General features: G+C 42.0%; 4 protein-coding genes across 9 annotated transcripts in view; 2 read left to right on the top strand and 2 right to left on the bottom strand.

Annotated features, from left to right (window-relative positions):
- atg2b (autophagy related 2B) overlaps positions 1 to 17,704 on the bottom strand; it is a 19,119-nt gene extending 1,415 nt beyond the window's left edge. Inside the window, exons 1-41 of one of the 4 annotated variants that reach the window (XM_019865452.1) lie at positions 17,606 to 17,704; positions 16,178 to 16,570; positions 15,947 to 16,109; positions 15,695 to 15,847; positions 15,494 to 15,596; positions 14,422 to 14,584; positions 12,906 to 13,085; positions 12,709 to 12,805; positions 12,465 to 12,629; positions 10,777 to 10,928; positions 10,515 to 10,617; positions 10,148 to 10,391; positions 8,983 to 9,145; positions 8,795 to 8,887; positions 8,494 to 8,682; positions 7,789 to 8,062; positions 7,595 to 7,703; positions 7,315 to 7,516; positions 7,068 to 7,210; positions 6,500 to 6,657; positions 6,224 to 6,399; positions 5,996 to 6,146; positions 5,715 to 5,914; positions 5,246 to 5,326; positions 5,058 to 5,164; positions 4,863 to 4,955; positions 4,720 to 4,790; positions 4,570 to 4,646; positions 4,326 to 4,496; positions 3,902 to 4,034; positions 3,624 to 3,823; positions 2,535 to 2,764; positions 2,325 to 2,442; positions 1,931 to 2,122; positions 1,748 to 1,849; positions 1,573 to 1,651; positions 1,263 to 1,470; positions 1,107 to 1,176; positions 951 to 1,033; positions 622 to 743; positions 272 to 426 (exon numbers count right to left, since the gene is read on the bottom strand). In XM_019865452.1, the coding sequence (XP_019721011.1) occupies positions 272 to 426; positions 622 to 743; positions 951 to 1,033; positions 1,107 to 1,176; positions 1,263 to 1,470; positions 1,573 to 1,651; positions 1,748 to 1,849; positions 1,931 to 2,122; positions 2,325 to 2,442; positions 2,535 to 2,764; positions 3,624 to 3,823; positions 3,902 to 4,034; positions 4,326 to 4,496; positions 4,570 to 4,646; positions 4,720 to 4,790; positions 4,863 to 4,955; positions 5,058 to 5,164; positions 5,246 to 5,326; positions 5,715 to 5,914; positions 5,996 to 6,146; positions 6,224 to 6,399; positions 6,500 to 6,657; positions 7,068 to 7,210; positions 7,315 to 7,516; positions 7,595 to 7,703; positions 7,789 to 8,062; positions 8,494 to 8,682; positions 8,795 to 8,887; positions 8,983 to 9,145; positions 10,148 to 10,391; positions 10,515 to 10,617; positions 10,777 to 10,928; positions 12,465 to 12,629; positions 12,709 to 12,805; positions 12,906 to 13,085; positions 14,422 to 14,584; positions 15,494 to 15,596; positions 15,695 to 15,847; positions 15,947 to 16,109; positions 16,178 to 16,339 (5,835 nt within the window). In that variant the 5' untranslated portion in view covers positions 16,340 to 16,570; positions 17,606 to 17,704. Of the gene's footprint in view, positions 1 to 271; positions 427 to 621; positions 744 to 950; positions 1,034 to 1,106; positions 1,177 to 1,262; positions 1,471 to 1,572; positions 1,652 to 1,747; positions 1,850 to 1,930; positions 2,123 to 2,324; positions 2,443 to 2,534; positions 2,765 to 3,623; positions 3,824 to 3,901; positions 4,035 to 4,325; positions 4,497 to 4,569; positions 4,647 to 4,719; positions 4,791 to 4,862; positions 4,956 to 5,057; positions 5,165 to 5,245; positions 5,327 to 5,714; positions 5,915 to 5,995; positions 6,147 to 6,223; positions 6,400 to 6,499; positions 6,658 to 7,067; positions 7,211 to 7,314; positions 7,517 to 7,594; positions 7,704 to 7,788; positions 8,063 to 8,493; positions 8,683 to 8,794; positions 8,888 to 8,982; positions 9,146 to 10,147; positions 10,392 to 10,514; positions 10,618 to 10,776; positions 10,929 to 11,240; positions 11,406 to 11,484; positions 11,582 to 11,681; positions 11,862 to 11,959; positions 12,120 to 12,464; positions 12,630 to 12,708; positions 12,806 to 12,905; positions 13,086 to 13,182; positions 13,343 to 14,421; positions 14,585 to 15,493; positions 15,597 to 15,694; positions 15,848 to 15,946; positions 16,110 to 16,177; positions 16,571 to 17,018; positions 17,149 to 17,605 lie in introns of those variants that run through there. The other 3 variants (XM_019865451.1, XM_019865454.1, XM_019865453.1) reach the window with 3 other exon arrangements.
- gskip (gsk3b interacting protein) lies at positions 17,274 to 19,761 on the top strand. 3 transcript variants are annotated; one of them, XM_019865459.1, is made up of 5 exons: positions 17,275 to 17,511; positions 17,682 to 17,695; positions 18,032 to 18,134; positions 18,709 to 18,954; positions 19,191 to 19,761. In XM_019865459.1, the coding sequence occupies exons 4-5, from the start codon at positions 18,712 to 18,714 to the stop codon at positions 19,347 to 19,349; spliced, it is 402 nt and encodes a 133-aa protein (XP_019721018.1). In that variant the 5' UTR covers positions 17,275 to 17,511; positions 17,682 to 17,695; positions 18,032 to 18,134; positions 18,709 to 18,711; the 3' UTR covers positions 19,350 to 19,761. The 3 variants fall into 3 exon arrangements, with proteins under 3 accessions (XP_019721019.1, XP_019721018.1, XP_019721017.1); XM_019865458.1 differs by lacking the exon at positions 17,682 to 17,695 and having other exon boundaries at positions 17,276 to 17,511; XM_019865460.1 differs by lacking the exons at positions 17,682 to 17,695; positions 18,032 to 18,134 and having other exon boundaries at positions 17,274 to 17,511.
- Positions 19,762 to 20,019: 258 nt separating this feature from the next.
- Positions 20,020 to 22,726, bottom strand: LOC109513188 (epididymal secretory protein E1). Its single transcript, XM_019865457.1, has 5 exons — positions 22,615 to 22,726; positions 22,296 to 22,385; positions 21,594 to 21,701; positions 21,354 to 21,526; positions 20,020 to 20,473 (listed from the first exon to the last, which is right to left on the bottom strand). The coding sequence occupies exons 2-5, from the start codon at positions 22,372 to 22,374 to the stop codon at positions 20,390 to 20,392; spliced, it is 444 nt and encodes a 147-aa protein (XP_019721016.1). The 5' UTR covers positions 22,375 to 22,385; positions 22,615 to 22,726; the 3' UTR covers positions 20,020 to 20,389.
- A 297-nt stretch (positions 22,727 to 23,023) lies between these two features.
- Positions 23,024 to 24,700, top strand: isca2 (iron-sulfur cluster assembly 2). The gene is made up of 4 exons (XM_019865455.1): positions 23,024 to 23,143; positions 23,343 to 23,508; positions 24,006 to 24,121; positions 24,198 to 24,700. Exons 1-4 carry the CDS (start codon positions 23,082 to 23,084, stop codon positions 24,370 to 24,372), a joined length of 519 nt encoding a protein of 172 aa, XP_019721014.1. The 5' UTR covers positions 23,024 to 23,081; the 3' UTR covers positions 24,373 to 24,700.
- Positions 24,701 to 25,178: the final 478 nt, after the last annotated feature.

A 25,178-nucleotide genomic window follows, 5' to 3' on the forward strand; every position in this document is an offset into this window, starting at 1 on the left:
CCCCCCCCCCCCCCCCCCAAAAAGATCAATTTGTGACTAGCGAACTGCAAACATGTGGGGCATGGCTTCACTTCCATTTTTCATTGCAAGGTGTCAAGTTGACACTTGTCAAGTCATTTATGCGTATATGTCCATGTGGACCTTCATGTGTTTAGTCATTACAGTCAAATGGGTTATATGCCACTTTCAAATGTAAATGGACAGTCAAAATTGGGACCTTGTACCTGAAGTGTACATCCGATCTTTATCAACAGCAAAGACAGCAGTTTACCTGGATGGTCCGCACCATCCTGTTGGTAAGCTCGAGGGCGGCCATAGCTGTGGAAGTTCCGAAGGAGGCGGTGCCACGCTGAAAGCCACGCACGATACGACCATCCTTTCTGTACTGCTCAATTGGGAGCCACACCAAGTCCCGGAATCCCTGAACTGAACAGAACAGACCATTTATGCAATGGCTTAGCGTAGTTTATATCCAGCAGGCAGGATGTAGCTGGGAAATGTACTTACAAGGTATAAATTAATTTAAGCGGTACAGTGTTTGGACACTAGAGCCAGTAGCTTTCATTAATTACAACAATAAGGGAATGGGAGCATATGCATGCAATTGAAGGAGATATTTACCCAGCTGGACCAGCGAGTGAATGGGCCCCACGCCACCCAGCAGGCCCGGGAGCTGGTTTTTCTTTATGTCATTAAGCCACTCATTAATTGCATAGGAAAAGAGCTTATCCACACCTAATAAACTGCAAGACAGTTCCAAGAAAACAAAAGCCATTAACAACAGAAATGTGGGAATATTTTCCCTTGAGAGGCTGATTTGCACAATTTAAAATGAAACGGGGTCTCTGAACGATTAATCGATTCTCAAAAATAATTATTGATTAATTTGATAATTGATTCATTGATTAATCGTTGCACCGCTACTTTTTTTTGCAAGAAAAAAAGCGTACCCCTGTCGGTAGCACAGCTGTCTCAGTTTGAGCTCTGAACAGTTCAGCTGTGTCAAGCCGATAATGATCCCTGAAAATGTTCCCTGCGAGAAAACATTGAATGGTGTCAGTCAATGACCACAAGTAGAATGGACTCAAAGCTTTAAGAGTCAGCACCTGCTCCAATGAGACATGTTTTCCATGATAATCCAGGCGAATGGGAACCTCAGAGGTGAATCTGAACTCCCTGTGGCACAAACAAAAAAAAAAACATAAATCAGGAGGCTCTGTTAAGACCTTTTTAAAAATGTATTCAATCTATCTGTCACTAACCTAAAGAATATGGGCTGGTCGGAGAACAAAGCAGTGGATGTGTCACCCTCGCCAGGCTCCTCCCGGCCACACATGGAGAAACCATTTTGACTTAAATGTCTCTGTGCAGGCACGGAGATGATTGGTGCCGGTTCCTGGTTAGAGGCAGCATGCTTGGAGAAGCTGCATGAGATCTCTGGGGTGGAGGCTTTCTTCATGGACATGCTCACTGCAGCAGGATAAAAGGCTTAAGTCAGGCAAAGTTGTGTTTTAAGCAGATTGGTGTAAGTAAGCTGGGAGAGCCTATTGATGATGAAGTTGAATCATTTACCATCTTGACTCGGTGGGGAGAAAAACTCCACTTCTGTGGAAAGACTAGTGAAGAAGTCTTTCAGGAAGAAGAGTGCATCCTTCAAAGAAAAAAAAAAGAATAGTCAGCATTTCAAGCTGACTATTTTGCTATTTTTTTTGTCATTTTACCACACAAAAACATAAACATGCTTTACTTGATCTATATTGAGGCGGAGAGGCATCAGGGAAACACGCAAGCAGCACTCTTGTGGAGCCTGGCCGGACTCAGGACACATGTGGAGCGCCTTAACTGTCAACTAAGCACCAGAAAGCAAAAAGTTACCTGACACCACGCTGAGGCTACAGTAGGTGAATACACGTGTGGTGCTCTCACTCACCATGTTAGAATGAGCCTTGCGGGGCATTTCTTTGCTGGAGTACAAGTAAAGAAACTTGTTCATCTGGGAGCTCGCCAGTCTGTCTCGGATCTCCAAGTCTTGCACAACAAACACCTGGCGAGACACCGGCTGTTCTGCTGGTGAGCCTGAGGCCTCCTGGTCCGGTGGGTACACCTCGTGTTGAAATCTCACCTGAGAAAAAGTATGAACAGAAGGTGGTCAATGACTCAACGCCCGCCCCCCCCAAAAAAAAAAGATTGAAATGCATGCTACATCATGTGACAAAAACTCATCAGCCACCACATGGTGTACTGCCACAATGTTTGGCGCTTACAATAATCGCGTTACCTTATTTAGCTTCACGAAGGAGAAAATAATCGACAAGAAAAATTACTTTGCTGAGTTGGATCTCCATCAGGACATCAGGGTTTCTTCCTTTTCCACCTCCAGTGCGTCCTGAAACTCTGGCCTGTCGAACCGGAGTTTGGGAGGGGGAACTGTGGGGAGTAGTACTGAATTGCAAAGAAAAGGTAAAAATGTTTATGCTGCTTTATCTTTGAGGTTTAAAAAAAATCATACATAGTTGAAAATATTTTGAACTCACCCCCGGCTTCTGGCAGGGGAAGGTGTGAACATTACACGGCCAAAATCTTTGCCACCATAAAGATGCCAAACAATGGAAATCTCCTTGATAAGGTAGCGCACCTCCGGGATGGGAAAATTCAACGCTCCGCGACTGGAATCACTTCCATCCAGAGGTTGACTGAAGTGATCGTATTTGATTTGCACTGGCTCAGAGGTGAAAAGCTTTACGACGGGCTCCTGATCGACATCCTGGAACACATTGTTGCTTCTGATAACAACTTTAAGAGCGGGGGAGGTTTGTAGACGGCTGCGATATATCTTCGCTAACACTCAAAAGTTTCGACAAAATGGAGTTGCTTCGAACAGTGAGGTACCTCAAGTTTGTTAATTCACGAAGATTTTAATATTCAATGTTAAAAAAACGAATTCACTTGTGTAGCAGGAGTCACGCAGTATTGAACCGCCATAGCAGTTTTTTAGACCCAGTATGCCCCATGTTTATTTTCTTGTGTGTAATACTTCAAGATCTGTTTATATCCAAATTGAATTGTATTTTATTATGATTGCTTTCATTATTTGACACCGTCTGGAGTTTGTCGTGCACAGTGGAACCCCTGATATTCAGGGGGGGCTAGGGACCAAGGGTCACCAAGAAAAGCGTAACCCTGCAAGGAATTGAATTGCCACCTAAAAAAAAGGCAAGTGTTTCAACAAATGAGTTGACAGGTAAAAAACAAAAAAAACTGATGAATTTGCTAATACGGGTGTGTCAATGCATTTTGATATCAGAAAATGAAAGCACACATCTCGTCGCCATAATCTAGTAAATAATTAAAAGGCCAGATTGAGATCTCAAGTACATACAACATTTTAAAAAATGAATAACGACTGTGACCTTTGTTCTGCACAAACAAAAACCAAAAAGAAGTCAATCAAACGCCCATCCATCCATTGTCTTAAATAGGGTCACGAGTGACTTTGCCTTTGGGCAAGAGGCATGAGACACCCAGGACTGGTCACTAGTCAAATGCAGCAGTGGCAAATAAAATACTGGACATTCAAAGTACATTCATTGCATCTGGCTGTGACGCAATCAACACATGCTGACCTCTGCTCTGGAACCGGGCGTCTCCAGAATACAGAAGTCGTCAGTTTCCTGTGCCAGGCAGGGAACAGGAGTGATGAGAGGAGAGTGGAGCATGGGATAAGTGGGGCTGGCATCCTGGACAGAATTTCCACTCTCATCTGGGAACAGGAACAAGTCAGAGCGAGGGGGCTCATGATCACGATTCCTCTCCTCCTGAACACCTGTGAATTTGATCAAACATTAATGATAATGGCATAAAAATCACGCAGAGGCACAATCATTCTGAACCAAAACGTTACCATTCTGTTGTAGCCCGGGAGCATGCTGCCCATCAGTTTCCTCCATCGCTTCGCTCATCAGATCCTGCAAAATCCGCTGCTCAGTCTCGGCTAGCAGCGGAGTCTGAGCGACGGGTCGGCCGGGAAACTCCGCCTGTCGGAACATACACTCAGGCTAAGCATCGAGAAGATGTGGAGCTTCAGGATTGTTGTGTAATTTGGTCATGAATGGCTGATTTGGAAAATGTACTCACACTCTGTACTTAATCTGATCCCTCACTATTTATGTATTTGTTAGTGCAGCTATCAGATTTCAAATGTAGGGAGTAAATGTAAAGTCATTCAGAAAAATACATGCTGAAGTATGGTTCCCTGAAAAATGTACGCAAGTAGAATAACAAAGGATTTAAACTTTCCACCATTGATGAAGGGTGCCACTGCTAACCTTGTTTTTTTGTGTCGAGCTGGTTTGCTTGGCCTCTGGCTCTGCAGGAGGAAGCAAATCCCCATAGCTGGCAATGTACTGGATTAGGTTCATGAGGGCAGCACATGAGTCGGCGCATGTTCTGATGTGGATGACGTCGCTAGAGCATCGAAGTTCAAATCTCGGCTCAGTCTAAAACCAACAACACAACAAGAAAGTGTGAAAATGTGAGATCCCTCAAGTCTAGTAGGAACGTCTCTCCTACCGGTTTCTCATTCACGTCAGGTTTGACAGCTGTGATTCGCAGTTCCAGAGTTCCCATGTCAAGCACTTGGACATAGTCTGGGACCAAGACAATAGGACAAGCACTGGTTAAAAACATCTCAAACATTCCCTTTATCGAGGGTCGACTTACCGCGTGCTAAATTCACAGAGACGACATTACACTTGTCTGAGAGGAACAGAGCAGCTTCATCCAGAATGATCCTGGAACAGAGTTACTGGTTTCAATCCTCTGAAGTAAGAGAACCTTGGATTTCCATCATAGTCACGTCATACCTGAGTGTTGACGAAGAGTGGTCGAGGGACACGTTGCTAGAGATGCTAAATGTTTCTACCACAAGCAGCGATCGCAGAGGTAAATAAAAAGGTCTGTCCAAATAAAAAAAAAAACATGCCACATTTGAATACAGAGTAAGAGACAAACAATTTATAGTTACTTCATTTTGCATGTACCAGTCAGGCCTCCTTTACCTGTAGTCAAGAGAGCAGTTCCATAAATGTAGATGCAGGGTGCTGACGGACGTGGGAGGAGCGTAACCCAGCACAGGCTCATCGGAGACATTCAAAAAGTCAACAATCTGGAGCAAGGAGATTTGGGTTTTACTTGTATACATTTTAGTGAATTCAATGTCATCTAAATGTGAGAGGAGAGTTGCTACCTGATCATACCACCCCAGGTTGGGAGGAACCACTCTGTGCTGGACTGTGGCTCCTCTCACTCCCACAGCAACCAAGAATTCCTGTGGGGGAGAAAAAAAAAATCACAACTGAGTAGAAATGGCTGAAATACATCCAATAGATCGCAAATGTCAAACTCAAGGCCAAATCTGGCCTACCGATTAATCCCATTTCCAAAAAGACAAAAACTGACAGTGGGATAGGAATTTAATCAGAGTTGTTTATAGTCATTTATCTAGACTGCTCAATAAACGTTAATCCTGTTTGCCCCGTAGTGAAAGAATGTATTTTAAATTTTGCTTGCTTCAATTTGTCACCCCTGCTTCAGATCATGTATTCGGCTTTGAATATAGTTAACACTTTTCTCCCTCTGAAATGCCAAAAAAGCAAACAGTTGTGGCTGTGCTCACTGTTGCGCCCTATGACCTGTCAGAAATCACTGCAGCCTACCTTGACGCTGCGCTCGGCATTCTGCGACGAGATCTTGACGGCAACAGACACCATGCTGCGGGCCTCCAAGCCAATTCCCTCTGAGGGAGTCGAGGACCTCTCGGGGGATGACTCCGATTGGTAGATGGTTGGTTCCAGCCAGTGTGGATGTGACATGAATGGCAGCTTTATGTCAGACGACGGGCCTCCATCTACAAGTCCTGTGTACGTCAACACAAATGGAAATCAGTTAATACGGCGACCTGTCGGTGAAATACTAAACAGTGCAGGCGGATGGATACCTTGGTGATACATAGAACTATTGGTTGTGTGGAAGCAGACATAGTGCTGGTCTTTGAAACCTTCGTGTTGCGTCACACTGAACAGCACCGCATTTTTCACCTCCAGCCAGAATTCGCCGTGTTTGTTTTTTACCAGTGTTTTATCCTCCTTCTAGGGGGAGGAAAAGAAAAAAAGTGTGGCAAAAGTGTGGCGAAAGGGATTTCTTTTAAGGAAGAAGATCAATGTACCTTAGCGTTAGTTTGAAGAGCAATCAAGCCATGGTTGACGTTGATAATGACAGAGAATAGGCTCTGGGAGCTCTTACTCTGAACTTTGGGCTTTTTCTTCTTGTGTGACCTGAACCCTTGGTCAGAAGAAGGAGAGTAGTAGTGCATGTACTCCTCTTCTGAACCGCTGGTATCTTCTACGAGCATAAGACAATGTGTCAAAATGTCGGCCTGCGTTTGACATTGGAAACGGAGTCCGCACACAGTTTTCAGGGGCAAAGGTTTTCGCTGTCTCACCCTCAGGTCCAGTCGAGCGAAATTGGGTGAAGCTGTCCTTAGTGTAAGTGTTGATCAATTGACTGGCAACAGATAGACCAACGCCATATGGCATGCTTTCTACTGTTTCCACAGGCGAAGGAGCGGTGGGCTCCCACAGCAAGAGGTCATTGTTTATTCTGGAATATAGTGAACACAAATGCTTTGTAAATCAATCTAGTTAAAACACAACTTCATCAATCCCTTAGTTCATCCAGTGATTGTGTGACTAGTAAAGAGACAAGTTCTCACACTGACCCTATTGTGCATTAAAAATATTACTTTTGTTTTTGCGACACTCGCTGCATTTTCACTGCAGCAGTGCCATGATCGCTGTCATGTCATCAGTACATTATCTAGGGATTGTTACGAGAATGCGATGTACAGTACGGTCGTAGTTCTCAATTATGTGCCCCCCCCGGCATCTCTTATTATTCAGATTGAATTTTTGAATGACGCGATGTACAGTATGGTCATAGTTCTCAATTATGTGTTTTTTCCCCCCCTTTGGCATCTCTTATTATTCAGATTGAATTTTTGAATGACTTACCTGTTGTGTAGTTTTTCATAAAATGCTTTGCTGGGTAAAGCTAACTGCACATTAGGGAAACACAGCTCAAGGACAAAACGAGAATTGTTCATGGTTTTTTCTTGGAAGTCAGTGATCTCAGCAACATCACCGGGTATGACCATCTGGAAATTAAAAAAATACAATGAAAAAAGTTTTGAAAGTGGCGCTCAAGTTGCTGTTTGGATATTGATGCAGACCGATTTTTTTTACTGAATTTGGCACCTACCTCTTCATTCTCATACATAACCCGCCGGGAAGAAAAGGGCGATGGCTCTGGTTTCCCAAAGTCACAAACATCCTTGAGTGAGTGGGCAGCCCCCTCCTCTTCCTCCTCCTCAAGGAAATTGTCCTCTGCCCCTTCTTCATCCTCGGCCGTCACACGTTCGAGGATTGAGTGCACCGCAGTGGGGTTCATTTTCAACACAACACTGTTTGTTGAGAGACGTGTGTCGTCAGTGGCCGAAGATGCAAAACAGACAAGACAATGATGTTTAGGCAATGCATACCGTGGCCAATCAAATTTCACACTTTCAGATGTTGTCATGTCTCCGTCCATGGTGTGGGACACTCTGATGAACCTGGCAGCTGGTTGATCCAGCTCTTCCTGGAACCTGCCTGTGGATGGCAAATGAAGGAGAAAACAGTTTGGGGGGACTGTGTGGGTAATAGTCAACTTTCTCGGCTTTTGACCTCATCGTACCAATAAGCTCCCTGAAGGTGAGCTCCATCTTGGTTTGATCTGGTGTGCTCCCACCCCGAAATTCTGTTTTAAATTCCAGGTCTTCCAGCTCCAGGTGCAGTACTTCTTTCTGCAAGGACTGTTGAAACCAGGGACCTCTCTCCTGATCGGAGCGCAGATCAGGAATGGGAAAACGGATTGCAAGCCCCAGTATTGGAGCATTGACAGTCACTGACACGTGACAGTTGGAAGGGGTGTGGCTGTCATCGAGAAAAACCTCTGCAAAGGCCTTATGCTGCAAAAATGCACACAAACATCTATATTTGCTGAGAGTAATCATGAATCAAAGGCAAAAATTAATCAAGTAGAGATGTAGGCGTGTGGTGGCGATTACGATAGTTAATCATTATCGGGCCTACAGATATCAGACAACAGTGTGACAACTGACACAATCTACTGTATTGACATTCAATACAGAGCATAAACGAAAATTCAACCTGTACAAACCTTATACTGGTCAAGGTATGACAAATCTAACACTGATTTCAGTGTGGCATGTCGTTTACAGTTGCATCGAGCTGCCTTTGTTCACTTCATGCGGTATTAGAATGGGGTCATAACGCTCGTCAGTGTATGTGTCTATGATTTATAATTTCAGTTCAAGTTCAAAATTAAACTTGACAAAAATGTCTGGAGATGTTTATTATCTTCAGAAAATCTTCTCACCAAGCTGACATGCTTGTTGTAGGACGTGTACATGTGTGAGGCCATCATCTCCGTGGTGGCCAGCTTCTGAGGCTGAAGTACAGAATTGAGACGGTCCACAATACTGATGTCGAGCTCGGACCGCACAGGGCCCAGCTCTACCTGCATGTCAGCTTTTCTGGGGATGGCGCTGAGCCGCACCTGCCCACCCTGCAGATGTAAAGTACAGGCTAATCTACCACTCAGACAAGAGTGCTACAGATGCATGTGGCTACCAAATATGAACGGTGTTTTTATTTATTTATTTTTTGTTTCCATTTACCTGGGGGCCTCTGCGCTCAGCCTGTTTGTAAAGCAGGTGAAAGCAGGTACTAAGTGGTTCATTGCCACTGGGTGCAGTGCTAAACGTCAGGAGCTGAGTTGTGACAGAGAAACAGGCAAGTGTCATACTGTGAATAAAAAAGAAATGCATGCAGAGCAGGTGCTGAATTCAGCATTGCATCGCTGCACCTCAGTGTACTGAAAGCCTCTCTGGGATCCAGTGGCGATGCTCTCTGAAGAGAACAGACACTCCAGCAACTCCATTTGGTCAAGGGAGACATCGGTGCTAAAAGTCCGGAGGCTGGATCCCTGACAGTGCTCGTAGATGATATTGAGACCCTGGCCCACAAACCTGCAGAAATAGCAACATGTCACCCTGAGTTGTTCATGCCCCCGTTAAGAACATGACCGCTACTATGACAAAGTACAGCAGCACCTCAGAGACTGAACACAATCACTTCCTTTCATTTTGTGACCGATGCCAGAGATATTAGAGGAAGTCACTCTAATTTTTAAGCAATCTGAACCGTCACAACTATAAGTGAGAAAGTCAAAGATATATGCCATGCGGACCTCACTCGAGTCTTGCTTTGAATGTCAGTACTGGGGGGGTCCTTGGTTTCCAACTAAGTTCCGTTTCTATAGTGGCCACGTAACCCTAATTTCATACCTAAGTTGGAACCAAGGTTATTAGTTGACGAAAATTAACAAAATTAAAAAAGCTAAAACTGAAAAAACATCTGTTAGCGAAATACGATAAAACCAAAATGTTTTCAAAACAATGAAAACGAACTGAAACTAAGAATGAATACAGTCTATTTTTCATCAATTAATATGATACATGAGCTTTCGTGGCACCTTTTAAATGGATTTATTTCAGTATTGGTGTATTTCCGTACAAAGAAAGAAGGTCAAACAGTTGTTTGAGAACTATAATTTACTTCCCTTTTTTTTTTTTTTTTTTTTTAATATCGCCCTCAAAAAAATAAGCTACATATTAAAAAAAACAAAAAAAAAACAACAAAGCTAATAAAAATTCAAATGAGGCGAAAGCTAACTGAATTTAAAAAGAGTCAAAATGAAATAAAAACCAACTAAAATGAAAAATTTCAAACCGTCACAACGCCGCACTGGGAGCACATCACTAACCTACACGAATGGAGTCTTGAAGCCATAACTACAATAAACACTGAGCCATGCATATAAAACAATCAAGAGTAAAATAAAGTACAACGCTAACCGAGAACCCCTTCTTGCGGGACGTGGCAACGTATTCTGAGGACTTCAGCGTCCAAGACATTACATGATAAGAAACAGTATTCAAAATAATAATAATCAATTTTAAAATGCACACCTGAGATGATCTTGGGGACAGGCGTGATTAAAGACTGATCGAGACTGAAGGAAGGCAGCTGGGTCGAGATGGCTCGGGCCCACCACGCTGAAGAAGTGTGCAGCCAGAGGGCCCAGCGGACTTGGGGAAGCATCAAGCGGTGGGAGCGGGTCAATGTGGAGGACTGAGATGGCCAAACTGCTCAGTGTCAGACTTAACACCAGCTCTGGCCTTGACTCGTCACCGTGCGTTTTGGACGAATGTGCTGAAAGCAAACACAGGAGACATTTTCCATTGTAGATGAGAGCTAACGATGGAGAGAAACAATAGTATCCTTGGTTTGAATGAAAGTACATTTGTAGTTGACCAAAGAAACATACACACTTACAAGTTTGTCGTAATAATGTTTGAGGGAGTTGTGAGTCCCGTGGCTTTCCAGGAGTCTCCTTCTCTCTTTGTCGTGGTACATCTATGTAATCCTCCCACAAAGCCTGACACCACAAAAACACTTGACTTGGATTAAAAAGGCAGGAGTTAGAATACATTCAGATCTAAGATCAGTCGTCGTTTCTGAGTTTATACATGTTAGTGATAAGCCTGCACTAGAATTTGCTTTCAGGATCTCATTGGGTTATACACACTTGACTTACAGTCGTGTTTCCCAATGGCGATTCTCTCGGAGAGGCAGAGTAGTTGCTATTGAGTGACAAATCCAAATCCACTGTTGGCGGTTCCCCCAAAGGAGGGAGGGATGACAAGCTGTGTGACATGTCCATGTCAGCCATGGAGAAGAAGACATCATCTACTCCATCCATAGGTTTGTTTACATAGAGGAAAAAAAACAGACTCCATTCGGATAACTGACAATTGACATCAATTTGAGAGAACTATACAGTACAACCTTAAAAATTTAACACGTCTTTGGTCCTACAAAAAAAATTTCACTCACAGTGGTCAACTTCTCCTTACACTATATATGACTGTTGTAAAATATTTAAATACACGTGAAGTGATACTTTGTCTCTGGAGTGGATTACTTCAATTATTGGGGGAAAAAAAAAAAGATTGTGTTGGACATTAAGGGTTCTATTGTCGAGGTTAGTTTTAGTCAAACCTCGACTTGAGACAGTTCGGGTCGTCTGGCTCTCAAAGAGTTCGGCCTCTACTCCTGCCATTGCAGTGTCCTTCTTCAGACAGCGGTTTAGTTCCATGTGGAGTCGGTACTCATCCTCTTGCTGCATGGGTCGACTTTTTCTGTCCTTGGCCCATTCCTGTGCACCTTCATACAAAAGTAAAGAAATGCTCGGAGAGTTCAATGCTTAGAAACGCCTCTGTTACATATACAGACAGGAACTCACGTTCAAACGAAAACGCTCCAAACAAGTCCAGAAGTAGATGAACTTGGCGTGGCGAGAGCAAAACGAGTAGTGTGTCAATATGGCCAGCGACGTCCAGCTGAGAGGCAAAGAAAGATGACAGTCCTCTTGTCTTAAATATCAATACCAAAATCTAATTTCAGCACATTCTTATATACGACACAGATTCATTGAATCACCTTTGCTCCAGGCATGGCTAGGTTGTTTTTCAGCGTGAGTGACAGCTCAATTTTACCACAGAGACTCCCAACCTGCACAGGTTGAAAGGGTGCTGTTGAGGATATTGTCTCTGTGAATTGCGGATGAGGCTCACAAATAATTTTGGGATTCCAGCTGGGAGAGAGCTTTGGCTCTGTTTCCTGTCAAACAAGTAAAAAAAAAAAAAAAAAAAAGAGTGCATTTATTGACGAGCTGTGGGAACATGCAATGGGTTGAGCCAGAATCTGAAAAGACAAACAGGCGGAGGTGGTGAAGATTTAAAACCAGCTTGAGACACATCAGCGAACTCGTCCCAAAATACAGTGATGCCTTCCATCTGTAGCTTTTTGTGTGCAAATGTGATTGGCTGATGCACATTCACACTTGAGCTCTCCTCCCCAGTTTCATCAGAATAAAAAATCCTGGACAAAAACAAAAAAGCGGGACAAAGTTAGATTAAGAATCCACACACAAAACAAACAAACAAACAAGCACTGAAACAGATGACCTCAGTCATAATTGCGACAGCCAAGGACTTCTTCAATCCTGTATGCAGAACCTTGTAGGAACCATATTTGGTAACTTACTAAAATACATGGCAGATGGCTGTATGATGAAAGCGCAGAATTCTGATATTTCTTGCTGCCAATCAGCAATAAAAGATAAGAACAATGTCACCTTTTATATATAATTAAAAGCAGCACAATAGGAGATAAGTGTATTAAGAGTATACTATTGATTGTCGAGGTTAGTTTTAGTCAAACCTCGACTTGAGACAGTTCGGGTCGTCTGGCTCTCAAAGAGTTCGGCCTCTACTCCTGCCATTGCAGTGTCCTTCTTCAGACAGCGGTTTAGTTCCATGTGGAGTCGGTACTCATCCTCTTGCTGCATGGGTCGACTTTTTCTGTCCTTGGCCCATTCCTGTGCACCTTCATACAAAAGTAAAGAAATGCTCGGAGAGTTCAATGCTTAGAAACGCCTCTGTTACATATACAGACAGGAACTCACGTTCAAACGAAAACGCTCCAAACAAGTCCAGAAGTAGATGAACTTGGCGTGGCGAGAGCAAAACGAGTAGTGTGTCAATATGGCCAGCGACGTCCAGCTGAGAGGCAAAGAAAGATGACAGTCCTCTTGTCTTAAATATCAATACCAAAATCTAATTTCAGCACATTCTTATATACGACACAGATTCATTGAATCACCTTTGCTCCAGGCATGGCTAGGTTGTTTTTCAGCGTGAGTGACAGCTCAATTTTACCACAGAGACTCCCAACCTGCACAGGTTGAAAGGGTGCTGTTGAGGATATTGTCTCTGTGAATTGCGGATGAGGCTCACAAATAATTTTGGGATTCCAGCTGGGAGAGAGCTTTGGCTCTGTTTCCTGTCAAACAAGTAAAAAAAAAAAAAAAAAAAGAGTGCATTTATTGACGAGCTGTGGGAACATGCAATGGGTTGAGCCAGAATCTGAAAAGACAAACAGGCGGAGGTGGTGAAGATTTAAAACCAGCTTGAGACACATCAGCGAACTCGTCCCAAAATACAGTGATGCCTTCCATCTGTAGCTTTTTGTGTGCAAATGTGATTGGCTGATGCACATTCACACTTGAGCTCTCCTCCCCAGTTTCATCAGAATAAAAAATCCTGGACAAAAACAAAAAAGCGGGACAAAGTTAGATTAAGAATCCACACACAAAACAAACAAACAAACAAGCACTGAAACAGATGACCTCAGTCATAATTGCGACAGCCAAGGACTTCTTCAATCCTGTATGCAGAACCTTGTAGGAACCATATTTGGTAACTTACTAAAATACATGGCAGATGGCTGTATGAGGAAAGCGCAGAATTCTGATATTTCTAGCTGCCAATCAGCAATAAAAGATAAGAATAATGTCACCTTTTATATATAATTAAAAGCAGTACAATAGGAGATAAGTGTATTAAGAGTATACTATTGTTCTTAACCTTAAGTGACATGATCAATAAAATGTATACTCAAATAAAAAGATAAATTTTCGAATTTTGAAATTAATTTTGAATACCCAATAAAGCAGAGTTGGGTAGAGTATGGAAAGCGCAGAATTCTGATATTTCTAGCTGCCAATCAGCAATAAAAGATAAGAATAATGTCACCTTTTATATATAATTAAAAGCAGTACAATAGGAGATAAGTGTATTAAGAGTATACTATTGTTCTTAACCTTAAGTGACATGATCAAGAAAATGTATACTCAAATAAAAAAATTAATTTTCGAATTTTGAAATTAAATTTGAATACCCAATAAAGCAGAGTTGGGTAGAGTATGGCCCATGGGCCGACGGCACGCTCCAATTGTACTTTGAGGAACATTGACCTAAAAGGGTTTGACTATTTTCTTACTCTGTGGTTCGCAAAGACGTGACTCTGGCCCCATCATTGCCCTGTTGAATCACTGAGCAAATCAAGGAAACTCCTTTGATACCCAATCGTGGCACTCAACTGTTCCCAGTTAACCTGTTCACCTGTGGGATGCTTCAAACAGGTGTTTGATGAGTATTCCTCAACTTTCTCAGTCTTTTTTGCCATCTTTTTTGGAATGTGTTCCAGCCATAAAATTCAAAGTTCATGATTATTTACTAAAAACAATCAAGTTCATCCGTTTGAACGTTAAATATCTTGTCTTTGTCGGAGCTGTGGGAACATGCAATGGGTTGAGCCAGAATCTGAAAAGACAAACAGGCGGAGGTGGTGAAGATTTAAAACCAGCTTGAGACACATCAGCGAACTCGTCCCAAAATACAGTGATGCCTTCCATCTGTAGCTTTTTGTGTGCAAATGTGATTGGCTGATGCACATTCACACTTGAGCTCTCCTCCCCAGTTTCATCAGAATAAAAAATCCTGGACAAAAACAAAAAAGCGGGACAAAGTTAGATTAAGAATCCACACACAAAACAAACAAACAAACAAGCACTGAAACAGATGACCTCAGTCATAATTGCGACAGCCAAGGACTTCTTCAATCCTGTATGCAGAACCTTGTAGGAACCATATTTGGTAACTTACTAAAATACATGGCAGATGGCTGTATGAGGAAAGCGCAGAATTCTGATATTTCTAGCTGCCAATCAGCAATAAAAGATAAGAATAATGTCACCTTTTATATATAATTAAAAGCAGTACAATAGGAGATAAGTGTATTAAGAGTATACTATTGTTCTTAACCTTAAGTGACATGATCAATAAAATGTATACTCAAATAAAAAGATAAATTTTCGAATTTTGAAATTAATTTTGAATACCCAATAAAGCAGAGTTGGGTAGAGTATGGCCCATGGGCCGACGGCACGCTCCAATTGTACTTTGAGGAACATTGACCTAAAAGGGTTTGACTATTTTCTTACTCTGTGGTTCGCAAAGACGTGACTCTGGCCCCATCATTGCCCTGTTGAATCACTGAGCAAATCAAGGAAACTCCTTTGATACCCAATCGTGGCACTCAACTGTTCCCAGTTAACCTGTTCACCTGTGGGATGCTTCAAACAGGTGTTTGATGAGTATTCCTCAACTTTCTCAGTCTTTTTTGCCATCTTTTTTGGAATGTGTTCCAGCCATAAAATTCAAAGTTCATGATTATTTACTAAAAACAATCAAGTTCATCCGTTTGAACGTTAAATATCTTGTCTTTGTCGTGTATTCAATTAAATATAGGTTAAACATGATTTGCAAATCATTGTATTCGGTTTTTATTTATGTTTAACATAACGTCCCAACTTTATTGGAATTGGGTTTGTATGCGTCGCAACTTACCTGTTGATTCGAACCTCAAGAGCAATTCCAGTTTTGGAATTTTCTGGAACGTGTTCAACCCTCAGAACTGTATCCAAAAATGTTACTTTCACTCGTCTTAGCACTAGAAGAGAGACAATTGAAACAGCAATTAATTGATGCATCTTTGCACTCGTTAACTTCTCTAAGTGCTTCCCGGGGCTTCCTTGGCACATCATGTACCCGTTTCTATTGTTTCAGCAAACTTCTCCAGTCCTTCAAACGGTTGGAAATTTTCCCCCATATCATCTGTGAGCTTCTGGCTCAGACACTCTTTGGCGAGTTGCATGCTGCTCGTCATGAAACTGGACCAGTACACGGGCTCAGTGCCAGATGCTAGAAAAAAAAGTGGCATGTTAAAAATTTCAGACAGAGCAGTTAATTAATAACAATGTCATGCTTTTCTCAACTTTCGGCATTCTGAAACCTGCTTACCTACTCTTGGCCTTGGTCTAAACACCATCTCTAAACCTTTCACCTCAAGGGCACAGTTGTCATGCAGCAAGGCTGCCCATGGAACAGTTAGAGAAATAGTCTGGATGAATCCTGCAATAATCTCAAAGGGAGCATCTGCCGTCTCAAGGAGCTCATTGAGTGACTATAAGACAAAATATGCTCACTTCAATTCGAGTCAGTGCAGATTGTTTTGTGTTAAAATGAACATACCCATTTGTCCAGGGGCACTTGTGCCAGTGATCCAGTGCCTTGGTAGAGATCTAAACTGAGTTGATCCAAACTCAATTTTTCCTGCAGAAAGTTCCCGAGGTACCGATGCAAGAGGTAACGACATGCTCGCTTCTTAATGGACTCAGAGAATGGCCAGGGCATCTTGACTCAATGCGTGTACAGTATAGTGCAAAGATAAAAGGAAGGTCTTTTTCAAGCCCTGTGGCTAAAATATGTTCGTCTGAAAGACTGTTAGGAACGAGTCAGTTGTGCCATCCCGTCGAGTGAAAGAAATCAAAAACCGTGAATTCTGACATCCTTCGCATCCCACGATGTTGGGAGGATATGATGGTACACAATGATGTGTGAAGGGGGTGCTTTGACTCCAGTTTCCTGCACAAAATAAACACAGGGAGTGCTTTGACACAAAACGTTTACATCACAATCATTAAATAACTAGGCAACTTAAAAGAGCTCTGGGGGCGTTACAGCCTATTGCGCTCCACGGCCGTTACAATTGTTTATCGATCGTCAAGGGGGCAAACGGACATGCGAAATAGCTTTTAGCATGCCGACATACACTGCTAGTCATTCGCTGCGTTTATCAGAGCTGTCACGACAGGAGACAAAGGTATCTCATTTGCTAAACCGGCCGGCGGAGCTAACGAGTCTAAGGTGACCAAGCTGTCTAGCAATAACAACATATTAAGGACAGTCAACGTTATCACGCCGGTTAACAAGAACAGTGTCACTAAGTCACGCGTGTAAATCAAAAGATGCGTTCACGCATCTTAAATGAATGAGCAGAGTTGACGGATTTATGTCCTGACAGTTAAATTACCTTCGAAATGCGTTGTTTACAAACACTCTCATGACTCCGCATCAAACTGAGCCTTCGCACACACTTTCCCGGATCGGTGATGGTAGGTTGAAGCCGCAGCAAGAACGAAGTAATAGGTCACGAGCGATTGGTCTGCGCTACTTTCAATCAATTCAATGAGCCAATTGAATGTTTTAAAAAAAGTAAAATACCGCCTACCTCATTTTACAACCAGTAGCTTTCTTCCAATTGGAGACGTTCCATTATAGGTGGGATTAACTCAGTTGCGTCATAACATGGCGGTGTCACTTGCGGCACATTTACTTTATCCATTTTTTAACGTAATTAATTAGATTCAAACTTGAGCAACTGAAAAACGGTATTACTACGTAACAGAGTAGTTTTAGTTATCCACAAAATAACGCCTCGACGGGGTTCCATCAACAGTCACCTCACCCACCCCGACGGAGAGCTCACTCTGGGCTGGAAGCTTCCACAAGAGAACACAACCTCGGTAAGAAAAATTCACGCGTTTTTTTTTCTTCATTTAATTACAAATACGTGTTCCATGGCCATTCGATTGTAATGTAATGAAACAAATGCCATACCTTAATGTGCTGCACGATGAAACGCACTAATTATATGTGGCCTACACTGCGTGGGTTTGTTTGCTGACTGCTCGAGACACGAGAAACAAGGTAAAAAGTGTCACTGTAAATCCGATAAATGGTGATTAATGTACGGCGTGTTATGCAAACGTTTCAAGTTAAACTCAGACAAACTACAACAGTGCCGTATTTATAATGCGTAGTGGACTCCTATGCTGCGTTCCAGTAACCTGGTAAAGCGAAACGCTTTGTGAGAATGACGTCACACCGTAATTGCTAGAAAGCAAGATACCTAAAAAAGTTGTAAAGAGAGAAACAAAAAAGTATATAATACACACACACACAAACACAGTTTTTAATTAGGTAAAAAATATATTTTAAAAAGCGAACATATGACAAAATGTATTCTCACGTCTTCTTTTGTAGCTTCAACACATTCTGAGCAAATCAGCCCAGCTCTTGCAATAATCATCATCCGCAATCTCTCCACAAATCCCCCCAACAGAAGCTGTTCAGCGTACCTCGTCAGGTAAAACATAGACTACTTACTTTGCACTGCCCCCTACCAAATATATCAGGTGTGTACAATGACATGGTCTGTTGTGGTCCTCTGTAACGCTCATCGTGAATGTTTAGCAATGCTTTGCTACCATCTTGTGGAATCTATAGGTAATTGTAAATCTGTTTGCGAAAAGAGGTGTCAAAACATTTTTGAGATTTTGCTCTTCGTAGCAGGGCTATTCTTCAAAATGTGAAGGCCCAGAAAACTATTTGTGTTTGGGCTAGCAGCTGGTATGCAGGGAATAGACACCCATGAGCCAAGACAAGAGTCAACTTGTTCTACTGTTGAGCTGATGGACATTGTTTGGTTGTTCTCAGAAACAAACAGAACAGAATGAAATTGTTATTCACAGCTATTATGACGCTACTCAAGTGTATCATTAACACTTATAACTAGAAGTACAGGAGCACGTACTTTTAAGTGCGATGACACCACCTGTTTGAAAGGTCATAGTTCATGTTTTGTAAAGCAGTATTTTTATGATTTAATGACATTGCAGTGTGTGTGTGTGTGTGTGTGTGTGTGTGTGTGTGTTTTGCAGGGAATGGAAGTAGACTGCCAGCCCGAGGACCCCATGGTATCTGCTTTCGAAGACGAATGTGTAGAGCTGTGCGACGTCAAGGACATGAGATTGGAGGCGGACGCCGTTGTCAACGACGTCCTTTTCGCTGTGGCCCAAATGCACGTGTCAAAAAACCTCAACAATTCTTCAGACGTGGCTTATATCAATGTGGAGACAAGGGAGGGCAACCACTATTGCTTGGAGCTCACAGAAGCAGGACTGCGGGTGGGGAAAGCTTTCTTTTATAAGGGCTCATTTCATGTTTAAGTTAGTCTTCTGATGGCCATACCAAATTGAAAATAAAACGGAGAAAATAGGATGCAATGATTGAATAACTGTTTCATTGTCTCCCCAAATTTGACGTCATTTTGTAGTTGAATAATAGCTAGTACTCAAATTTTAATGATTGATGTGTCCTAAGCTTTTACACTTACTTTTTTTCCTTCCCCCTGTCCAAATAGGTGGTGGGCTATGCTTTTAATGAAGTGGATGAGGACCTGAGCACTCAGTACCATGAGACAGTTTACTCGCTTCTGGACACACTGAGTCCAGGCTACAGGGAAGCCTTTGGGAACGCTTTGCTCCAGCGGCTCGAAAGTCTCAAGCAAAATGGACAATGACACCAAAGCAAGTTTATAATGAGCCCAAAAAAAAAGTAATACCGAATGTCCACTTGCCGCTATCATAAGGGATACCTTGCCCTACCAATTTTGCTTTGTTCCTGATCATCCATTGACTTGATAAATAATTCCTGGCTGGCTGCTTGGTCTCAGTTGCACCGTTCTGCTATTGACTTTACTGTGAAAACTATTTCAGCTTCATACTGCACAGGAATTCTCCATCTTTTGGACTCATTGCAAGGCAAATCTGACTCATGCTGTGACCTGGCAACTGGTATCTGTTCAACTTCCCCAAAGTAGTTTAAGGGCCAAAGTGGAATCTCTTTCCTCATTCCACAAATATTCTGCCTTAATGACTGTTTGGTTAGAGAAGTACAACATACCTCTTTATCTACCTTTGTTTACCAAGATTAAAAAAAGGCACGTCAAAAATTTAACAAAGCAAGTTGTAGAGTTCTTCTGTGGTACAGCATAACGCAGAGAATGGTGGATTGGCTTTCACTGTTAAGCTTTGTGTCCCAGTTAGTGTGATTTATTTATTTTTTGTCAGAATTCAACTACTGGCTGTTTCATCTTGCCCCTCTTTCTTGCTGCTGGCCTTTGAGCTCACCAATACAAGTTTCTCAAATGCATTGATGTGGGTTTTTTTTTTCTGCATTTTGCACTCAAATTCACACATTGAGAATTCTTTATTTTCATGACATGACAGTTTCCAATGTCTCAATAGCACAGACAGTAAGAAATTACAAAAGTTTGAACAGCTAGAAATGTGTAAATTCAGACTACCTAGCAGCCATTAGGACAATGTAGTTGCTGAATTAAGCGTTGCTAACAAATGTTGACTGCGTTGTCTGCAACGTGCCATTAAACACTGGTGTAGTACAATCAAATTGTGCCAAAAATATGTATTATAAAATCAGTTTGCAGAGTCAGTAAAACAAGTACAGTATTTGTATGTATAATCATTTACATTTGTTTTTACTGGTCAAGATTACCTTAAAAGAAAACAACAAAAAAAGCAGCTATGCAGATCACTTGTTTCAAACAATCTGCACAGGGAACTTAATGCAAAACAGATCTTGATTGTTGTCATCTCTCAGTTCCCATTCCACCACCAGCTTTATCTAGAAGTGGGAGATAAAAATAAAGGAAATGAAACGGGTGCCCTTTTGTAAAGGTAGTTTTCAAAAGTGAAATGAGGTGAAAATGACATCTGGTCTCAGCTTCTAAAACCAGTGCATGCACAGTCAAGAAAAAAGGGGCAACATTTTTACCTTTAAGGGTCCAATGGCTACACTACTGTACATATTGGAATGCTTACGATTTGTACTGTTTGAACGCAAATGGGTACAAAGTTTCAAAAGTATCAAAATGATTCCCCAACCACACCTGATCAGTTGGAAGTTAATTCATCATATCAATTAGTAGCACTCACACCTGCCCAGCTCCAATAGAGAAGGGGGGGAAGCAAGCTAATGACAACCTTGCCAACCTGAAGAAGGTGAAGGGTCTACCATGTATGCAGGAACCAAGGTGTGCACAATCACACGTACAGGTTTGGTAGTACCATCTTGAGCTGTTATTCTCTGCAGTGTATTAAGAGTTTATTTCCCCCCTCCCTAATCTGCTTGGAACAGATAAGGCCGACAACCATAAATGTTCAAGGTGTTCAACACTTGTAATGGCAAATCTACTTGTGTTTTGCGGTAGTCAGGCTGCTCTCACCACTCAGTCTTGGTAACGACTGGCAAAAGCATTTTTTTTTTTTTTTTGGCGCTTTGAGTATTTATTGATGGCCGATAGCGTCAGCCTTCATGAATATCTAATACCTTGAAATAAGGTTGTATCAGCCTGATACTGATACCTGGTATTGGTAGTTGCTAATCCCCAAAAAGATAAAATGTTTTCAGCATTATCTTTAGTTTCTCAGTGTAAATGTGGTGGTATCTATGGACTCAAAAAAGTACACAGACGAGTTCAGAGTGCTGCTAAATGTACGCTTACCGCAGGATACTCCGTCTTGACGGGAAGCGCGTTCACATAGTGATAACTCCGCTGCTTCTGGATGGGACACTGGATTCCAGACTTGCAGCCGTCTTCAATGGGAATCGGGAAGGGAACAGGAAGTCCGGCGATGACGCCATGGACCACGGCTTTGCTCGTCTTACTCTGCACAGCTACAGAAAACAAACAAAAATTAAGATAACAGTGAGAAGACATTCCTAATCAATAAGGATCACTCACCGCTGTTGAAAGTCACATTGACACTGTAGGACTGTCCTTTATGCAGCTGGCAAGGCAGAGAGGGACAAGGAGTAATGTCCACAATGATCACCTTGCCTGATGATGAGCCTGATGATAAGAGAAAAAAATAGTCTGTGGATTGCACATCACTTGTGAGGAGGAGGCTTTGTGGATGTAGAAGTTTAGTCATTTTTAAAACTTGGACACATAAAGGCCTACTCCCTTCTTTCATCTGGCCCACCGAGCTTTACATTTATAAAACCTGTAATCATATTTTAAATTTGTTGCATTTATTTAGCATTTTTTTCCCCATTTGTTTCATTCATTCATTCACTGATTTAGCCGTTTGCTCAGAATCACCTTTGTTTAATTTACTCGACTTTTATGTTGTGGGTCAAATCGGCCCATTAGTGTAAAACTCTTCAAAAAATGTAACATCACAAATTGTATAACTTTTTTACCCTTTACTTTTTTATCAATTGTTTTAATACTAAATATACCTCGTCAATAACTGTCTACCTGGAATGCACTTGTCACTGCCAACTTAATATAAAATACACACACTTTTCCCATCATTTTTCTGGGATTTCCAACAGTCACAGAAACAGTCGTTTAAAAATCGAATGCATGAGCATTCAAATGAAGCCCAATAGATGTGAATAAAAGTGGACCGTTACTGGTATTTGAACAGTCGTGACTTACCACAGTCGAAGTATTTGACTGGATCCGCACAGGTGAGGCTCATTAAGCAGAGCAAAACGACGCCTGCTCTCAAATTCATGTTTCGACGACCTAGAAAACAAACATTGAAGACTTGAGGACAAAATGCAAATTCAAAGAATCTTTTAGCACACAGTGTTCAATCTGTGATCCGATTGATTTCTCGCCAACCAAGAGGCAGCCACACTCCCAACCAAGCCCGCAATCACGGACAGTTTTTTTTCCTGGCAATTCAGCATCTAATGTTTGAATCAAACATAATAAAGTAAACTCAAGTAAAATACGACAAAACAAACAGTACCCGGTTTCGTTCTTAGGCTTCTCTAGCGGCTTCCAGAGTGATGTATGGTAGCAGACAACCGGCCACAGCACGTTTTATTTCCTCATATCACGCGACTTGAAGTAACGCCCCAGTGATAAATTTGTCCAATATTTAGACTGCCAGGATACGCCTTTTGTGGAATGAGTTACAACAGACGGACGCAATAAATTAGAGTTATATAAATTAATTAGTAATTCAAATAATCCTAGAAATAAGTATTTTACAGTTGTTTATTATTGGTAGAAATAAGAAAAGGCTGGATCTTGTGCCTGACAGACACTTGAGGGAAATTGAAAAAGGTATTCAATTCATGATTGGCAGGTGCATCAACCAATCATTTTACGCATTGTAGTCACTCGCGTGTACGTTACGAATGACAAGGGCATTGACCAATAGCATCTTTCCCCTTACTCGGGACGGGACTTCCTTTTTATTTGTTATGGAAGATGTCACTAGCGGGACAAGCGATGATATCGGCGTCAATGTCCAAATTATTAAGTCTTGCCAGGTAAAATTGTTCTTTCGTCTATCACGACGACATTCACATATATATTTTTCCAACCTCCATTTATAATGCGAGATGAGAAATTTTAACTTTTGAACGTCAGGATGACGTTCGCTAGCTCGCCCGTTCACGAGCTCATCGTGTTATTGACACTGTACATGATCGTGTTTACCATGACTTTGCTCACAGTGATGTTTTGCAGGGCTTCTGCCCTCCTCAACAACATCGCGGCGAGACAACGCTTTCCTGGGCCTCTCCGCAGCCTTCAGCCCATTTCCACTGTGAGTCTTCGACCTTTCAGTGGCGCCGCAAGCCAGCAGAGGTCGGATCTTGATGAAAAGGTCCATCTCACCGAGTCGTGTGTCAAGGTGAGCAGCGATTGTTCACCAACAACTGCATTCGTGCTCTTGTAACAGCTTTCATTTGAACAGAGGAAGTTTTACTGTGTTTCTCGTGTAGTAAGAGCCATTAGAAGAGGTGTATCATACATTCATTTTCTTGTTTTGATTGACATGGCCAGGGTGTGGTGATAACGAAATTTTTATATGGGCCAATAGCAAGCGTGACTTCCGCTTGCTAGCATTGCAACCGGCAGCGGCGTCCTGATAATTAGTATGCTGTGGCAAGCTGCTTGGTCTTTTGCAGGAAAAGAGATGAGCATGCCCATCAAATTTTGAATATTCAAAATTTCTTTCGCGATGAAAAACCTTTTGCAACGCTTAAAACGGTTGCAAATGTTTGGCCAACGCCTTTGCAACCGTGAAGCAGATTGACATGTCTCTAACAACTGGGAGCCATATTAGTATTTTGTCTGCAGCGGGATTTGAACACTGACCTCCAAACAAACATGGCCGTTTTATTTCAGAGACTTGGTGAGATCATGGTGGAAGGAGAGTACCTAAGAATTCGGGTGGAAGGTGGAGGCTGCTCCGGCTTCCAGTACAAGTTTTCCGTCGATGCTGACAGGACCGAAGATGACAGGTACAGCATGCCCTTTCTGTTCACGTCATTAAATTCTCTCTATATATACACTCTGTCCACATCTCTGTGCTTTCAGAGTGTTCGAGCAGGACGGAGTGGGGATCGTTGTGGACCAGGATAGCCTGGAGTTTGTGAAAGGAGCCACGGTGGATTTCAGCCAAGAACTCATCCGTGCCACCTTCCAGGTGCTCAAGAATCCCCGAGCTGATCACGGCTGTTCCTGTGGAAGCTCCTTCTCTGTCAAACTTTAAATGACACGGCACTGGTGGTCTGCAGAACATGTGTAGTGCCGCCTACTTCATATAGACAAGGTACATTTTGCAGGCTGGCCAGTGTAAAAAGTGACAAGAGGTTTCAAGACCCATACACGTTTTTGTTTATTTTTTTCCCATAATCTCACAGAAACTACCTTTAAACTTCAGTGACCGCTGGCAAAAAAATCACTATAATCAACAGTTTGTAACAGATTTACAAAAAAGCAAAACTTCAGTTTTGAGTGTTTCCTTCATGCATGTAAAATATGTAAATAGCCCAAACAGATGTATTTATGTGATTGCAAATAAAAGATGAAAATTGTGAATTCCCGGGGTTTAGTGAAATGTATTTGATGCAGCAATTGACATAATGGATTGTTGGGTGGAATTGATCGTGGATTATTAAGAAACTGAGGCATCATTGATTGCAGACATGCAGTGATTCAGTCAAACTATTTTGAAAAAGTAAGATATCAGCAATGTGATGTGGAGGTACATGTACATGTTATTGAAATGCCCCAAAAGGCATTTTGCTTGCAGTTTTTCTCAGCTGCCATTTTTCAGATCAGAATTGAAATTGTCAAAACTACGTGTTCACTCTTCACATTCATGCAAATGCTTTGGCACATCCATGCAATTGATTATTTCCAATTGCCTGCTGTTTTTAACATTGTCGGTTCCTTAAGTCACCTTAATCAAAATGTATGATGATGGCTCTTTGTTAAATTGTCTCTCACCTCACAACATTCTGCCATCAGGTCATTGCAGAGAACCTATTTGTAAATCAGTCTTTCGTACGTAGG

Source organism: Hippocampus comes, unplaced genomic scaffold, assembly GCF_001891065.2.
Source record: "Hippocampus comes isolate QL1 unplaced genomic scaffold, H_comes_QL1_v1.1 scaffold443, whole genome shotgun sequence".
Taxonomy (NCBI): Eukaryota; Metazoa; Chordata; class Actinopteri; order Syngnathiformes; family Syngnathidae; genus Hippocampus; species Hippocampus comes.

Bases quoted from the DNA above. Each gene is read 5' to 3' on its own strand.
- gskip (XM_019865460.1), top strand. From the start codon at position 18,712: ATGGAAGTAGACTGCCAGCCCGAGGACCCCATGGTATCTGCTTTCGAA. The intron at 18,955-19,190 runs GTGGGGAAAGCT...CTGTCCAAATAG, and splicing joins TCACAGAAGCAGGACTGCGG to GTGGTGGGCTATGCTTTTAA.
- LOC109513188 (XM_019865457.1), bottom strand. From the start codon at position 22,374: ATGAATTTGAGAGCAGGCGTCGTTTTGCTCTGCTTAATGAGCCTCACC. The intron at 21,702-22,295 runs GTAAGTCACGAC...TCTTATCATCAG, and splicing joins AGTCAAATACTTCGACTGTG to GCTCATCATCAGGCAAGGTG. The intron at 21,527-21,593 runs GTGAGTGATCCT...TGTTTTCTGTAG, and splicing joins CAATGTGACTTTCAACAGCG to CTGTGCAGAGTAAGACGAGC.
- isca2 (XM_019865455.1), top strand. From the start codon at position 23,082: ATGTCACTAGCGGGACAAGCGATGATATCGGCGTCAATGTCCAAATTA. The intron at 23,509-24,005 runs GTGAGCAGCGAT...GTTTTATTTCAG, and splicing joins TCACCGAGTCGTGTGTCAAG to AGACTTGGTGAGATCATGGT. The intron at 24,122-24,197 runs GTACAGCATGCC...CTGTGCTTTCAG, and splicing joins GACAGGACCGAAGATGACAG to AGTGTTCGAGCAGGACGGAG.